Here is a 17624-nt window from a genome sequence, read left to right on the forward strand (position 1 = left end):
AAAGAGATTTCCAAATAGTTGACATATTTCCGTATCACTGACAAGTAAACATTTTGGCCAATTTCCTTGATGCTTTACCCACAAAACTTCAATGTCTGAATGTCTGACACGGTATAAATAAAAATTTCAGAAGATAGTAATAACAGCTATTCTTGAGAAATTCCTATGAATGTCTTGCTAATAACAGTAAAAATAGATTTATTGAGTGCTGAGCACTGTGCCGCTTTACCTACTTTTCATTTAACTCTCACAACAATCCTGTGTTGGTAAAAATTAACCCAGATTTGCCACCGAGAAACCGATTCTTCAAGAAGTAAGCTGACCAGAGTCAGGAAGCCAGTAAGTGGCAGATCCAAGGATTCAGATCAAATCCTGCCTGACTCCAAACTCCAATGACTAAACTTCTTTCCTGAATTTATTTTATTTTTCCCAAGAGGCATCAATGAAAAAAAATTTATTAGAAGAAATGCATGATTCTAGTAAAGAAAAATCATGTGAGTCAGAGCTTCCTTGTGTGGTCACTAGATATAACCAGGTGAATCTCCTCTATATTAACTTCAATAAACATTTCCCATAAAAGTTACAGATGCAACTGCCGCATGATAAAGTTTAAGTCCTGTATACCCAGTACTTTGTACTTATAAACTGTGTGATTTGGGCAAGTTACTTAACCTTTCTAAGCCCCAGTTTCCTCATCTATAAAATGGCAGTAGCAATAGCTACTTCATAGGGTTGTTTGGAGGATTAAATGATATCATACAGGAAAAGTACTTAGCTCAGGGATGTACCTGAAAAGTGCTTAATATTTGGAAATTTTATTACTGTTCAACAACAACCAAAAAAAAATTAATATTCAAGCTCTTTAGACCTACTTTATAGCAGAAATCATTACAAAGCTAATAGTTCAGTAATGGGCCCTTCCCCCAACTTTTCTACTCTCGAGCTCCTATTTTTCCTTTCAGATGTGGTGCAGAAACAACCTCCTCCAAAAGCCTCTTCTACCACCACCACTCTCAGACGACGTGGACATTCCCATAATTTATTTGTGTCTGTCTATGTGTGTCTGTATGTGTTTCAGTCATTTCACTTTGCATTTTATACTACTGTTATCCATTTGTATCCTGCCTCCCTCATTAGAAGGGAAGCTCCCTGAGGGCAAGGACTCACCTTATCCATCTCTGTATACCCAGTACCTAGAACAGTGCCTGCCATCAAGTAATTCACAATGTAATTGTCCACTGATACATTTATATTTCTAAGGCACAATTGTTAAAAGCATCCAATTTACTCAAAGGGAAGTCCTGAAAGAGGGTAGCTCAGCAAACACTCTCTTAGGATGAACTAAATCTTCCTCATTAAGTTATCTGAGAAGGACATCTTTCCAAGAAAGTGAAATTTTCTCCTACTAAAATAGTAAGAAGCTTAAATCAATACGTTTATTACATCAAAGGGAATAAAAAGCAGTTAAAAGCTTAATGATGTCACTATGAATGGGCTTCTTGACAACTACAAAGAATTTATATCACACATAACGAATCTGGAAAACTGAGGGGAAAATCCATGCAGTTTCCTGTGCGTGCTCTTTTCTCTTTTGGTTTCAAGTATATAAACCTTGTCTCTTTAATGAAGGTCTACATTTTGAAAAAGTGATGATCCTATCTTATGCTGCTTTTTCACTGTCCATAGCACCTACTGTCCTTTGGCACATAACAGGTATTTGTTTTGTTTTGTTTTTTTAAATCATTAACTTAGTAAGTTCTTTTTCTTACCCAGAACTTGAATCTTTTCAAGCCACCTTCAGAGACCTCATCTCAGGTGATCTTCCTCATGATCCTCTAAAGTAGGGAGGTCCAGCATCATCACCCCCAAGAGGAAACCAAGGTTCAGAGAAGTGCCACATACAGTGACTGCTGCCAGTGCCAGGCTTAACCCTTAGTCTAGTACTCTTTCCATTGCCTCACAAGGTACTGAATTTGAATTCAGGATGACAGATTACACAGAAAATGTGTTAGTAGTGCACTCTTTGATAGGAGGAGTAAGTCCCTAATTGTGAGTTTAGAAATCATTAAGTCTTACTCTTTCAGACATTCTTGGGATGTCCTCAGCTTAGTACCCATGAGTCCAAACTTCCTGCCCTCCCGATCCCGCCACCACCACCATCCTTGCCCTTTTCCCAGTCATTGACTTACTTAGCCATCCCACGCTGGGAGTGCGCTGCACTCGAGGGTCATCATCCGAGGTGCGGGTTGCTAGGCAGGGCACTGAGTTCTCAAGCGGGCTGCGGGCTTTAGTGTCAGAAGCAGAAGACAGGAGGAGGAGGAGGACACATGAGCAGCCACAGCAAGGATGAGGATGAAAGCATTAATTGAGAAGAAAAAAAATACTAAAGCAAATCACACAGTGGGTTAAAGGAGAACAATGACATATCACATTGACACACCCCCTCCCATGACCCTGCACCCTTAGATGGAACAAATCCCAACACAGAATGAAAAATGTCTAAAACAATTTGCATTGAATCATTATGGTTCTCCAAGTACCAATGGATGATCCGCCCTGCAGTTGTGGCACACAAAACATGATTGTATCCAAAAGAAGAAAGATTTACATAATGACCACTAATCTCAAGATGTAAGAGCAAAACCGTTAATAATTTGGCACCACAGAAGCACACACAGAGGGAAGCTGCACAGTTTTGTAAAGCACAGAGCAGTGGGAGGGTGTTATATTAGTAGACAGCTTTCTTACAATGTACCCACCAGACCTTTCTCTAAATCTTGCGCACAAATGCGGAAAGCACAATTTCACACTACCACTTCTGAAATATTTTCCTTGATGAATATAGAACTGACTCACAAGTTCCTTTGTCTCCTGTTTTTCAGCCCTTCAGAAACATGAGACTGGGATATAGACAACGCGATACCTTAACACAAACAGATTTAAAATGCTTATTAACCCTCATCTTCTGGTTCTCCTTAATACTTATTTTACTATCATTTTAATAGTTGGTGTACCCATGCCAAATTTTAGGCCATATCAAAGACAGTATAATGATGCAGGTTAAATACACAGTATGGGACCTCCAGATATTTTTCATCAGTCAGATAGCGCCATCAACGTCTGCCTGAAGAGAGTTTCACTCGGGCTTCATGTCATTTGTTTTGCTATTCTTATCAAATGCCACAGTCTAAGGCTAGTAAGAAATGGACAACATAATTTCCTTTAAGGAATGACAATGAGGCTGGTAATATCTGTCATCAGATTGCATACAATTTGACTTGAGAGAGTAGGTTCTTTTTGTTTGTTTTTTTCTTAATAAACAATAACGCCACTAATTTATCAAGGCAATAAACATTCAAAGCATATCCAACCAGAAGCAAAGGCTAGATAATCTATTCACACAAGTGTGCAAACTATGGGGCCTTCTTAGGAGGTCAGCTTTTAAACTGAACCATTTACAAGTTAATGTAAGTTTATTGCCAAATATGGGCATTCAGCACATTATAAAATCCAGAAACATTTTTGTCAATTTATCTGTCTGTGTTTAAAAGCTGTAAATAAAGCCAGGACTTGCAAGCGGGCCATCTGTGCCAGCACCTGTTTGAGGCAAATCTGATGTCTTCTCTTTGCAATCTGAATTTTTAATTGTTTCCCATAATTGAACTTCTTTGCAAGTTTTTATGGCACTAAGAAAAATGAAAAAGGGAAATGAACCAGTTGAGATAATTCCAAAATTGCTTTTGTCAAGAGGGAAACATTTAGAAATGTGTATTATCATACTGACCAAGTTTAACCTTCTATTTCTTTTGACAACTGAGTGACCCGCTTAAAGTGCCAATCTTCCTGCAAGCTTAGCAAAAGGAAAAGGAAGAAGCTAGCCAACTGATATCCATTGATCTAGGACCAAACATGGACCTGAGGAAATTCCAGATCACTGAAAACTGACGCAGGTGGTAACGCAAAGTAAACCCAAAACAGTCTTCCAATTCTTTAGCTTGTGGTGAGTGTGTAGCTACCCAAATTTTATCACTGTGACCATGGCTTGCTAGTAAAATGAGTACAAAATGTCTGCAGCTGCTTCAAAATTCAAGTGCTGGCAACTCACTCTCCCCAATGCCTTCTTTCTCCTCTACCTCTCTCAACATGTCAGTGTATAATTTGTTGGAAACTAAAGTTGGAAGCACCTTTTTTGAATACACAGCCTCCACTGATGCTGAGCCTCACCATCAAGAGGGCAGTGGAACACAACCTGGCGCACACCAGCAAAGAGCCTGGCTCTAAAGACAGGCATGGAAACGAAACTGCCCGTAGAGACCTGGCACCTGTGTTTCAGCAAAGCCTGACCTGGAGCCATCTGGCTATCTACCTTTGTGAAAACTGGGAGGCTCACACCATTCAATACTTACACTGGCAAATTCCAACATTTTAATTTGTTGGTCCCTCCATGTATTTCTATGCAGGCAGGGTTACAAACTCTGTTAACTCGGTCATGCTATTTTCTTTCTCTTCACAAATTTACTCCAAAGTTCGACTTTGAGATCAAATTTTGAAAAGTTCTTCCCAAATATGGAGCCAAACTTCCTATGATAACGACACGATGATAACGATATCTTATGTACACCTTTTCCAATTAATGCTTTTATTGTGCCCCTTCTACGCTTCAGCTATAAAATAAACAGCTTTGCTACCATCTTATACATTCTCTATTAAATCACTTTTGCCTGACTTCAGACATAAACAATTCAGAAATTGGTTTCCATCATTGTGATTTGATGAGGAAAGATATGGTTCTAAAGGCTTCTGAGTGATGGTTTCCAATATCTAGATTGTAGCAAAAAAAACTTTTGAAGAAGACATTTTTTTTTCCAATGATTCACGTTCTTCTTGAGAATCAACTTGTTTAAAACCATTAATTCCAAACCTATTCAAATGAGGCTGTCTCTACTTGAATCTTGAAAGTAGGCCAAAAAACTTGTCCAGCAAAATTCCGTTTAGGCATTCCATTAAGAAGAAAATAAAATTTATTCAGCATCTTTTGAGGTTTCAATATTGTATGTTCAAACAGTTATCAAGCACCTACTATGCATTCCACACTGCTATTTAGCCAAGAAATTTAACACAAGAGTATAGCAGCATTTCACCTGTAAGCACATGAGGCATTAGTACAGGCTACATAGAAATCTCCATCTGGAAAACTGATAAAGACATTTGACTGTCTGCCATATTTGGTCTGTATCTATGCCTAGATGTAGAATGACCACCAGAAAACCTTCAACATCACATACTTACACAGAATAACAAACCTGGACTCACTGATGAGTTGGAAATATTTGTTTAAGAAAGCTTATTACCTTTTGTTGTTGAATTAGCATATTATTATTAAGCCCACTAGGTTCCCCCATTTATAATATGCTTAAGCAAGTTATTTTACATTTCTGAGTTTCACTTTTTTTGTCTGAAAAATGGAGACAATGACATAGACATTAGAAACATCATCAAGAACAATGCCTGATTTATAATAAGTGCTCACGAAACAGGAGGTACTGCTGTTGTTACCACTACCAGTATCATTAATGGAATTATGTTTCCTTTGTTAACATTCTGAAGAGTGTTGGAAAATGCCAAAGACATCAACTTTAACCTCGTTTAAATTCAACTTTAAATTCAAAATGTGTTTTTTAAGAACGCAGGTACACAAATCTGAAAAGACCTTTCTGTCTCTTGTATTTTTACTAGAACAGGGTTTGAGTAGAATGAGGCAAGCTTAATCCTTCTCGGAAGCCTTTGATTATATTCCCCGTTTTTCATTTTTGGAAGGCATAGTACTCACATGTTATGTTTCTATCTTGCCTTCCCTACTCTCCTCACTCTCCCTGCCCCTCTTCTCTTCTATTTCTCTATCACAGAGACCAGGAGGTAGTCTCACTGCTACACCGACTCTCCTAGCTGCTCTTAGTGCTAGATGAAGCTGAGGAATCCAAGACTTTTCAAAAACAACTCTACCAAGGATCTCTGCCTTGGAAGAAAATTTATTCAGGGTTGGGAGCAGTAAATCAGTTGAGGCTCCTTTAAATACATGGCCGTGAAATGGAAGAGAGTGCTCATGTGTGGTAGGATAAGGCAAAGAAAATCATCCCAGTTCATTTCCCCTATCATAGACCTTATCTGTATAAGATAGACTGACAATTATTAAAATTTAAAAATATGTTTACTTCATGGTAACATCCTGCCACATATATATATTACTTATTGATAGCTAAGAACTGTCATTGCTCAGACACACTGATCAAGCTTTATACTCTAAATTAAAAACATAAATCCCACGAGTGATGCCTCATTATGTATTATTTGGCATCTATAAAGTTGAGAATGAAGGCAGGACTATTTTAAAGACAAAACTCCGAGAATGTTTTCATATATGGAATGGTAGAGGAAAAAAAGAAAAGGGAGCCACAGAAAATAATAGCATAAAAAATAATGGTGGTGAACTGAAGTCTCATCTCCAATTTTAAATCTGAAAATCACTAAATTGGCCCCTTAAAATATTTCTGGATAATAGTTGTTCCTTACAGTTGTATCTCATTTTACACTCTTCAGATACTCTTCACAAAGGTATATCATTTTGTCCTGGTTATAGGCACAAAATAGTACCTTTATCTTATACATACTAAAACTAAGGCTCAAGGACAGTATGCAAATTGCTCAAAAACACACTACTACCAAGAATCAGTCTAGGATTATAATGAGGCCTTTGGAAAATATGGTGCCATGTCTTCAAAAAATTATGAACTAGGTCTTCAATGTCAAAAACTAAACAGTCACATGCATTATCTAATATCTGTTAATCTATCAGGTTAAGCCTGACTCTTCATTGCCATAAAGACCAGAATAGACTAGCAAATACTGGGAGGGAATGACCTTTGGAGAAAAAATGTGTTAGTGCTTATTTAAAGATCTGGACATTACAAATCTGGAAGATCAATCCCCTGCCTGAATAAAAGAAAAGAAAATAAGAATGGTGCCTAATGGGTGAATTAGAAATCTAGTAATAACAATAATAGCTACTGTTACTAAGGAATACTTCCATTTGGGAACTTTGCTTGAAACTTTACATGGATTGGCTCATTTAATCTAAGAAGAGCTCGATCATTCATTGGGTCCTGGTCAGGCCTTTATTGTGCTGTGCAAATAAACTGAGTCCTGAACAAAACACATGGATGTGCTGCTGGTTTTTGGAGGTACCTAACTGTATGCTAAAAGGCACCTGGGAAGATGACTTTCATCTTGATGTCTCATGGGACCCAGAGAGGCAAGATGCAGAATCACCTCTCTCAGAACTAGAGAAGTATGATGGCTGCCTCAAAGAAAAAGAATCTCTGGGGAGAAGTTAGAGAAATGCCTGCCTTATCCACTGATTCAGGGACCAGGTCTGAATTAAAGAGGATGCAAGGGGCTGCAAAGAAGGGCAAAACAGCCAGAGACAACTGCAACAAGCTTAGATCCAAAGGCCAGACAAACAGCTAAGATTTTCTAAAAGGACTGAGAAAGCTACAAAACCTAACGGTGGTATAAGAGAGATCCACTGCATGCCAGCGTCCAGGCAGCTTGATTTAATATCCAGGCCAAGTAACTGAAATAGTCTGATCTCAAATCAGATCCAAGGTAACAAGAGCCTAGCTAATCCCACTTATATTTCAACGGAGCCTAGAATTATTAACTAACGTCTGTGTCTTAGCTATCTAGTGCTGCTATAACAGAAATACCACAAGTAGATGGCTTTAACGAAGAGAAATTTATTCTCTCACAGTCTAGGAGACTACAAGTCCAAATTCAGGGCATCAGCTCCAGGGGAAATCTTTCTCTCTCGTTAGGTTCTGGAGGAAGGTCCTTGTCATCAATCTTTCTCTGGACTAGGAGCTTCTCAGCACAGGGACCCTAGGTTCAAAGGACATGCTTTGCTCCCGGCACTACTTTCTTGGTAGTATAAGGTCTCCCTATCTTTCTGCTTGCTTCTCTCTTTTATATTTCAAAAGAGATTGATTTAAGACACACTAAGCAGAACCCCTGGTGGCGTAGTGGTTAAGAGTTACGGCTGCTAACCAAAAGGTCTAAAGTTCAAATCCACCAGGCACTCCTTGGAAACCTGGAAACCCTGGTGGCATAGTGGTTAAGTGCTACGGCTGCTAACCAAGAAATCAGCAGTTCAAATCCGCCAGGCGCTCCTTGGAAACTCTATGGGGCAGTTCTACTCTATCCTATAGGGTCGCTATGAATCGGAATTGACTCATCAGTAGTGGGTGTTTTTGGGTCTAATCTTGTAAATTGAGTCCTATCTCATTAACATAACTGCATCTAATCCTGCCTTATTCACACCATAAAAAAAAAAAAATGGTGGGCAATCACACACTACTGGGAATCACAGCTTAGCAAAGTTGACACATATTTTGGGGGACACAATTCAATCCATAACAGTCTGATTTCTTCCCTTAGCTGAGTTGCTAACCAGTGTCTATTTTCCTGTGGGGAATAGCAACAGACTACACTTTAAGAAATGCCTCAAAGTGTGTGCTTATTTCAAAAACAGCAGTGTGGTGGAGACAGCTAGGAAGTGGCATCCTGCCTGGTAGGTGGTTTTGAAAAAAGGAACCCAGGGAGAAAGTATGTGGTGGCAACAAGGGGTGGCAGCAAGTGGATCACATTTCTCATTCTCATATTGAAAGAAAAAGGGAGAAAAAAGTAGCAAATTGAAGACAAAACCCAAGGTTCAATCCGGAGCAGGCCCCGAGTCCCCATAAATACAGAAGGGGCCAGGAGAAGTGTGGAGGAGCAGGATGGGGCCTGGGAGCCAGCCACCACTGCGGCCCAGAGATGTCAGTGAATCCGGCTCACCTGCCTGCTGAAGGAGTTTAAATTCTCAGATTCCCCGTGTGGTCGAGGGCTTCCCTAACAGCCATTCAGCAAAGAGTGCCACCAACAAAGGTGACAGACTAAGGGGACTGTGATGAGAAAGGCTTCCTCTCTTCCCATTGCCAAGGAAAGCATGTTGGTATCACTCACCAAAGGGCAAAGGAAATAAATCAGCACTTTATCCATGAGTTTCTTCCAAATAGTAAGCTACAGAGCAAATAGTTATCATTTCAGAAACTACTCCTAGTCAACATGAGCTTCTTCTGCCTAAACTGTGCTTAAACATATTGTACATGCTTTAATAACATTTGTTGAGTGATTATTATGTGCCAGTCACCATGCCAAACATTGTACATATATTATCTCATTTAATTCTCATTATCTCTGTATTACAGACGTCTAAATAGAGCACAATATTATCCTTCCAATTTTTAATTAAAAAAAAATCTTTGCCCAAATAAAAAATGGGATCATGAAACTGAACTGGGTAAAAATGAGATTCATAGTCTCGTTCTGATTGGATAACAAAAGCTGCTTCTCAATAAAGGGCACTTACACTCCTAGACCATGGTGGGCAAGGAATTGATTCTTGTGACAGTCTAGGGAAAGAATGAAGAAGACTGTAAAAGAACAGGGGCAAACTGATGGTGGCTTTACTCAAATTTCCACAAAAACAGTGAAAGCTGAATACTCATATTAAGGTTCCTAGTAGTCTGGGGTCCTTAAATTGGATTTCATTCATCTTTTATAAATCTTCTGTAAAATAATACATATCAAAGGTGTGCACTTAAATGCTAAATGATTTTTTTTAATCAGACCATCTTATAAACTATAATTTTTTAACAGAATTATCAGGTAACCCTGTCATAAACATCTTCATAAATATTTGTGGAATGAATAAATATTAACTGAGGATAAACTTTGCCTTTACTTCCTAAAAAAAGGCAAACTAAATGTAACTTACTTGATTTTTCAAATTCTACCAAGGAATGTTTCTAGGATTAAAAGCTATTTTTTCATAGTAAACTAAAATAACACAGCAATTATCTAGGTATCTTAGGTGAAACCACATGAAATTGCTGGCAGTCAGCTGTACCTTATCCACAAAAACAGCAATTTCATCAGGTATAACCTAAAATAGTGGAAAACATAAAGAGTGGGTAAAGGAAAACCCAATACCAGAGGAAACTAAAACCTCATTAATTTCTTCATTCAACACTAACTCTCTACAAATGCCTCAATTATTATATTGAGAAATTATAGCACTTCCCTAAAATTTAGTATCTAAGAGACATGTACATCAGAATTCACAGATGTCCCAGAGAAGTAGCAATTTCACAATACTTAACATCTTGGAAGCTAGCCTGATTCTCCCCTGATTTATTACAAATAAAAATGTTTCTCGTTTCTTTTAATAAACACTAAACTATCTGGAACCCTTAATCACAACAGGGCCCTAAAAGCTGAGCATTAGTCTTAAGTATGGACAAAGACAATGGTATGCTGATAAATGTTTGACATCCATTTCTACAGAAAATATATATTATAAATTATACTGACAAAAGGACTGTAAAACCATAATAAAATACACAATTTTGTTGTAGCACACAATTGTAAAAATAATAATAAAATACACAATATCCTTTATTGCAAACTCCATATAGCCAGTTGATTCTCATAGAATGCTCTTAATGGTTTTTGACTAACTCATGCATCAGTAGCCAACTTATGGTTGCAAATGATGAACAAGTGTAGTTTTAACATCAGTGTTAATTAATATTTTCACTTATGTTCATGAGTAAGAAGAAAGTGAAACAATGAAGACATATGTCAGGCTTCACTCATTCATCAATGATGTGGTGACTCCTTTGCTAAACTGAGTAATAGTTTTCAAATGCTAGAAGAATATTTCCTCAATTTTTGTGCTATTCACATTTTAACAGCTACAGACAGGACATACTTGTAAATTTAATCTGTATTATTAGCATTTTCTCCATCACTATTTAAAGTCTAGATACATCTGACAAATCAATAAACCAAGTTCTGATTCACAGTGCTTGTTGATTTCTGTGGTATAAATATGACCATTGTGGCCAATTCCTAGCTGTCAACGTGAAGGAACTAAATGTGGAGTTGAGAAGAGTAGGAGTCCGCCATTATACAGCATTTCCACCATACAGGCACAATAAATGTAAATAACCTTAAGAGCATAGATTATAATAAAATGTAGTAAAATAAGGAAGTTGTATGCTTTGAGTATCTGCTAAGCTTTGTTTTAATATAATTACTTAGTTATAAGATTATGTAATTTAATTTTTAAAAATAGCGACATTTTATAACAGCTCAAGAAATTATTGATAATAATTGACTCTTGCAAATAGATAAGAGCTGACACCAGCACACCACTGAGAAATGAAAAAATTCCTAACTTGAAGTAGTATCTCCATAAATTTCAGCTATCGATTGCATTGTGGATATAATAACTAAGGCTGAAAGTATCACTGGGTCTATTTTCTAGCTTAGGATAGAAGATTAAGGTGACACAAGTTTATCTAGGTTTTCCATGGGGATATTAGAATCTAGCTTCAGCTATAACAGTTATGAAATGACAATCTGGCTTTATTAAAATAGCAGCAATAATTCTATAACTCTTTATTTTAGAAATTTATTCTAAAAACATTTCATAGTTGTTAAAGATACTAAGTAATTAAACCCTCAAAGAGAAAGGTAAATGCATAAACTTGCAAGTTCAGAATAAACGCCTCTAGAAAGCCAAAAATTTGCCATCTGATAATTTATAATTATGTTCTTTAGAGGCACATGGAATTGATTGCCATAGAATCTCTCAAAGCCAAATCCTGCCTCTGGATATTTAAAAAGAGTTAGATAACACAAAGGCCAATAATACCATGTTTTAAAAGGCCTAATAGTATTCCATGCTTCAGGGTGCAAGCTGATCAGTTGAAGAGCCGGAAAGGAACTGCCTGCCATCCCTATTTGCTTTCTGCCCAGCATATATAACATTTCACAGGTGAAAAGGTGAATGATGAAGGCAATTTCAACTTTCCTCTGAACTGCAAAGATCTACTGATAGGATAAAGGATTGAATGACTTGAACAATATCAACCCATTAGTTGTATTCCATCTCCAAATAATTTCTCCTAAAGCACAAAGTAATAGACTCCGAGACCCATCTGTTTCTAATTTCTACCCTGCCTGCACATCGATAAAAATGAAGGTCACGCCACACTGGTGGAAGGCACTCTGACGCTGATACACTCATTATTCTTCTCTTTGCAAATAGAGCAGTATTTGAAAACAATATACCATTCTTTCTTAATTCTTTATACTTTAAAGCCCATGATAAAAAAAAAAAAAACTCCAACTGGATTTCATTTTATATGAAAAAGATTATCAAATGAGATATAAAAGGGGATCTCAGCTTTATTAGTTGCTACTACTTCAAAAACATGAGTGGTTTTCTAAAATGAAATATTTGTGATATCAATTATAACAAATTGTTTATCCCATGGCATTTTCAAGAATTAAGCAAACCCTCTCTTCAAATATACAATAAAAAAAAAAAAATCAGAACAGACACACAAAAACCAAAACATTTCCCACAGGCAATAATATTCCAGGTAAAGGTAGGTACCATCAAATTGTAATAGAAATGTTCTTGATTAGATTTTATTTTTTGTGAATGTTTTTAATAAAAGCTTTTTATAAAATATTAATTTATATACTGTTTTGCTTTTAAAGAAAGAAAAAGATTTAAAGTCTTTAAATCAATACATAAGTCACTCAATAAAACTGAACTTTTCAATTTGTTCTATTTAATAACTAAAAACACATTAAGAAATAACAATAATGGAACGGTTCAAAAATATACCAGAGAAAGTTTGCTAATAGTAAGCTCTCTCTCACCCAACCATTAATTTTAATAAGTGAGAAAACCTAATTTTTAAAAGCAAAGTGGCTGAATGAGTTGGAATTCAGTTTATTACAATTCACTTAACTCACCTTTTCCACAACATGTTTTATGTTATTCTGACAAGGCAGTTGAGGGCAATGATGATTTCTCTTAATGTTAAACAAGTCTGGGGGTGGGATGGAAGGAGACCTGGTTCTACCAGCCCAATGCTTAGCAACTCTTTCCACCATGCTTTCGTTTTCAATACTGGATGGAAACTGTATTTTTCCCTTCTCAGATTTCATCCAGTCATAACATAAAGTTTAAAACAGAGACCATAATATGGAAGATAAACACTTTGTAGGAAATGCCGGTAAATGCAGTAGAGTATAAATAGGACACGGTGCTTTTCCTATCCCTATATGATGGGGTTAACAACTTACCTTGAATAATTACTCTTACACCTCACTATCATTACCATACAACAAAAAAGCAGATTTTTTTTTTCTGAGTGGTAACAACGAATCTTAACTTTGATGAAATGATCAACTACAGGCTCGACATCATCTCACGTACCAAGCAAGCACCTCATGATGCGGGGCTTTGGGACATTTATCATATCTTATGTACTCTCCAGGAAACCCTGGTGGCATAGTGGTTAGGTGTTACAGCTGCTAACCAAAAGGTCAGCAGTTCGAATCCAACAGGCACTCCTTGGAAACCCTATGGGGCAGTTCTACTCTGTCCTATAGGGTCGCTATGAGTCAGAATCAACTCAACGGCAACGGGTTTATGGGGTTTATGTACCATCCAAATTGTGACAAACCATCATCTCTAAAGTATACTCTCTAATGTACTCAATAATCTACATATTTGCTGATTCACATAAAATATTCAGTTGTTTCATTATACAGTTATTGCCAAATCTCCTCAGTCAGTCAGAATAGATATATGTGGAGCAAGCAAGGCCCCCCACCATTTGCAGTCTACAATAATAGTGGCTGCAATCTTTCCAGCAGACTGCAAACCTGCCCAATTGGATAAACCATGTCATTGTGAAATGGCTATGGCATATGAACTTCAGAAAGGAGGGAAGATGGAGGGGGTAAAGAAAAGATGACAAGAGATGTAGTAAAGGTGAGTGTAAGAGAAAGCAGCAGCCAGCGGCCCCTGCATTACCATTATCAGGGTTGGTAAACATCCTACTTGCACTGGAGACTGTCTTCCCAATGTCAGCCAGGGATCGAAGGTTAGATTTCTTGGTTTGATGCCGGTGCTTCCGGAGTAAAGTATAAGTCACCTTATCCTTAAGGTCAGGTTTCAATAGGCCTGTCTCAATCTGATGATCAACAATCATCTCTGATACAAAAGCAAAAGAAAACAAAAACAAATCTCAGTCACAAGATCACAAAGTTAACCTTCTACTGTCACATTATGGATGCCATCCTCCAATTTAGTATCAACATATTATTTTCCAAATTGCCAAGCTCCCACTTTCTGTGACGGATAATGATACAAAGATATTGGCATCAATGAGAGTTATAAATATTCCAATATTAATTGTATGTTTGGAGAGGCAGAATTGTCTTTTGTTCATTTTTTTCAATTCCAGTTAATCGTGAATTCACATAAATCACATATTTCTGTAACACAGTCAAGTCAGTAATTTGCATCTTTCAATTAAGTCAAAAAAAGAAAGATTCAAAAATTTCATGTACTCTATAATAGCAAGTGTGCCAGAAGTATAAATGATACAAAAAAACTTTGACAAGAATAAGCAAAATTAAAGTCGTGAGACTGTTGGCTTAGTCATCTATTTCCCCAAATTCTTCCATAGTGTTATATTAGAATTTTTATAATAGGATATGGTAAAGGAAAACAATACCTTTCCCAATATCAGGTTGTATGCACGCCAAATACAATAAAAGAAAGATTACACTACAGAATTATACCTTAGTTTTTTGTAAGAAGATTTATTCTAAAGCCTTTACATTGCATTTCCATTAGCCATTCTGAAGTATAACCTGACCCAAATTTTCTATGAAATTTTAACATCTTAGTCTTAATGCAAAAAATAAATAAATAAAATTTCTATTAGCTCTTTTTGAGTACATTTTTAGCTAAAACAGATGACTGTTTCATAGAAATTGTTTCATGCATCACTCTGCTAAGGGCGAAGTTCTTACTCTAATAGAAAGTTTAAAAAAAAAAACCCTCTTTCTCACAATTAAAGGGTGATAATAGCGTCGCTATGAGTCAGAATCGACTTGACGGCAATGGGTTCAATGGGTATGTCAGCAGTATGGCATAAACTTAGCCTGGTGCATCTTACTCTAATGCCAACATTGGCAAGCAGCTATTTCCTTCGCCAGAATGGGGCTAAAGACAAAACATCATAGTACCTGTACAAGACATGTACAGCTAGCTCACTGTATGCAGGTGGAACTTTTGTCTTCTGCATAGAATCAGAGCAATGAATCCCATGCCCACCTTTTCTGGTAAACAGATGCATCTAGAATAAGTCAGCGTTTTTACTCTTGGACAAATTCCTCAGTATATAAAAGTGGAAGAAAGAACAAAAGCTATTCTTTTCCAAAATCCTGGCAAGAAAACTGTGGCCACTGGTAAGATAACAGCATCGCTGAGAAGTTAGTACAGATGTTCAAGGGACTTTGCCTGGGCATGACTATAGCTCTCAGAAGTCTATCTTCACAGCACTCAAGGAACTGCCCTCACAGCATATAGCTAGAAACTGGCAATTTACATAGCCTAAAGTCAACTGTTTGTGAGCCAGGCAGAGGCTGAATCCAGGATTTTCCATCCCATGCCTTAGAGAGATGCCATAAATGCCACATAACACTGGACTACTTGGTAGGAAGCCTCGGCAAGGCAGGAATGGTTTCTCCCCTAGGAGTGTTTCGGTTTGAGAGTGGCCTTTAGCTCTGTGTATTTTTAACGACACAAACCCCCACTCAGTAAAACTCACAGAGCTGATCCTGTAATTAAAATTAACCCTCTGTCCTACAGTAAAATAATTAGGTGCCTACTGAACACAGCCCTTTCTACTCTCCCTTTGTTCAATGTAGAAAGTCCATTTTACAGAAAAACCATAAAAGTAAACAAACAGCCCCAACATATCTGCAGCAAGTGTTATCAAACTCCTACTCTAATTCCAGGGTTGTGGATTAAAGTGTTTCTTATCTCCCCTTGTTGGCAAGGCCTCCCTCTATTCTTGCCGTCCCTTGTAATCTCAAACCAATCCGTATGTATGCACAGCCGCCCTGTTACTAATGCCTGGAAATCACCAGTTGGAACAGGTTTAAACATCTGTGCAGCTTATGCCCTTCATTAAGTTTCCTTTAAAATGGCCCACATTACAGGGATCTCTTTAAGCATAAACTACAAAACCTTTTAAACAAAAAGCGGGGGCAGTAACATTTCACAGCTACACTGAAATTAAGTCTTCAGTGTTCAAAATCCCACAGACGCTACCAACCAGGAAAGTGCCAACTATAGATGATAGTAGAGCTGAAAGGAACCTTAAGGAGCTTCAAATACAACCCTTTGCTGTACAGACGAGAAAAGAGAGGGCTAAGGAGATAACTTGCAAATAGATATACACTAATTACAAGCAACCCCCCCCCAAAAAAAAATAAACCCAAGTTTTCTGGCTCATAGCTTAGAGGTTTTTCCATATCACACAATATTTTTCTTTATTTAAAAAGGAAGCTCTAAGATAAAAAAAAAAAAAATTGTATATGCAGAGCTTTTACAAACCAAGAGAAGGACACCCATCCCAGCAGAAATTGGCCAAAGGTCATAAACATGCATTCTTAAGAGAAATATAAAGGTCTAAAACCATATAAAGAAATATTCAACTTCAAGACTAACAAAGGCAATCTAAACAAATTTATATAATCAATGATAAGACATGATTTATCAAGTTTGTTTTTGTTGTTAGTTGCTGATTCCAATTCATGGCAAGCCCATGTGTGCAGAGTAGAACTGCTCTATCACCAGGCCTGTCTTCCAAGGTACCTCTGGATGGGTTCAAGCCACCAACCTTTGGGGTGGTAGCTGAGCACTTAATAGTTCACACCATCCATCCCCAGTAATGCCATGGGTGTGTGCAACAGGTAATTCCATATACTGGTGATGACAGTATTAACTAATACAACCTTTCTTGAAGGCCGTTTGGCAAATATATATGAAAATCCTTTATTATTTTCACACACTTTGAACATTCCACCACTAGAAATCTATACAAAGAAAAAATCAATTTCATAAATATAACAAAGATGCTGACTTCTTTTCTTTGCAATAAAAGTTTGAAAGTAACCTGAAAACCTGGTAACAGAGGATTACTGAATATTTTGCAGCCATTAAAATGATGATGTCAATTTACATTTTATGAAATGGAAATACATTCACACTACATTTTAAGGTAATAAAGAACAGATTAAAATAGTGCAGTATGATCCCATTTTGTAAAATAAATTACGTATATGTAAACAGATTACAAAAAAAATATTCTGGGAAGACAGATCTAAAAGACTAGATTAGTGACTATTTTTGCATGTGTGCAATATTTTTCTGATTATTTTTAAATGAACATATATTACTTTCGTGATTACAAAAAACAATGGAGTTACTCCAATTTTTTAAAAAGAAAGGAACAACATGAATAACCCATCTGCCAACATGAACAGCTCAGGAATACTTTTAAATAAAACATAAAAATGAGAACTCAAAAATAGAGCTGTTTTCCAAATCCATTTTCTAACATAAAAAAAAAATACTTGAA

General features: G+C 37.0%; 1 protein-coding gene across 4 annotated transcripts in view; it reads right to left on the reverse strand.

Moving 5' to 3' along the window:
- Positions 1-17624, reverse strand: part of SLC4A4 (solute carrier family 4 member 4) — a 387871-nt gene that overhangs the window by 193757 nt on the left and 176490 nt on the right. For 3 of the 4 annotated variants that reach the window (XM_049886070.1, XM_049886071.1, XM_049886068.1), the window contains exon 6: positions 14000-14179. In XM_049886070.1, coding sequence (XP_049742027.1) covers positions 14000-14179 — 180 coding nt within the window. The remainder of the gene's footprint in view (positions 1-13999; positions 14180-17624) is intronic. The other variant, XM_049886069.1, reaches the window with a different exon arrangement.

Source organism: Elephas maximus, chromosome 5, assembly GCF_024166365.1.
Source record: "Elephas maximus indicus isolate mEleMax1 chromosome 5, mEleMax1 primary haplotype, whole genome shotgun sequence".
Lineage (NCBI taxonomy): Eukaryota > Metazoa > Chordata > Mammalia > Proboscidea > Elephantidae > Elephas > Elephas maximus.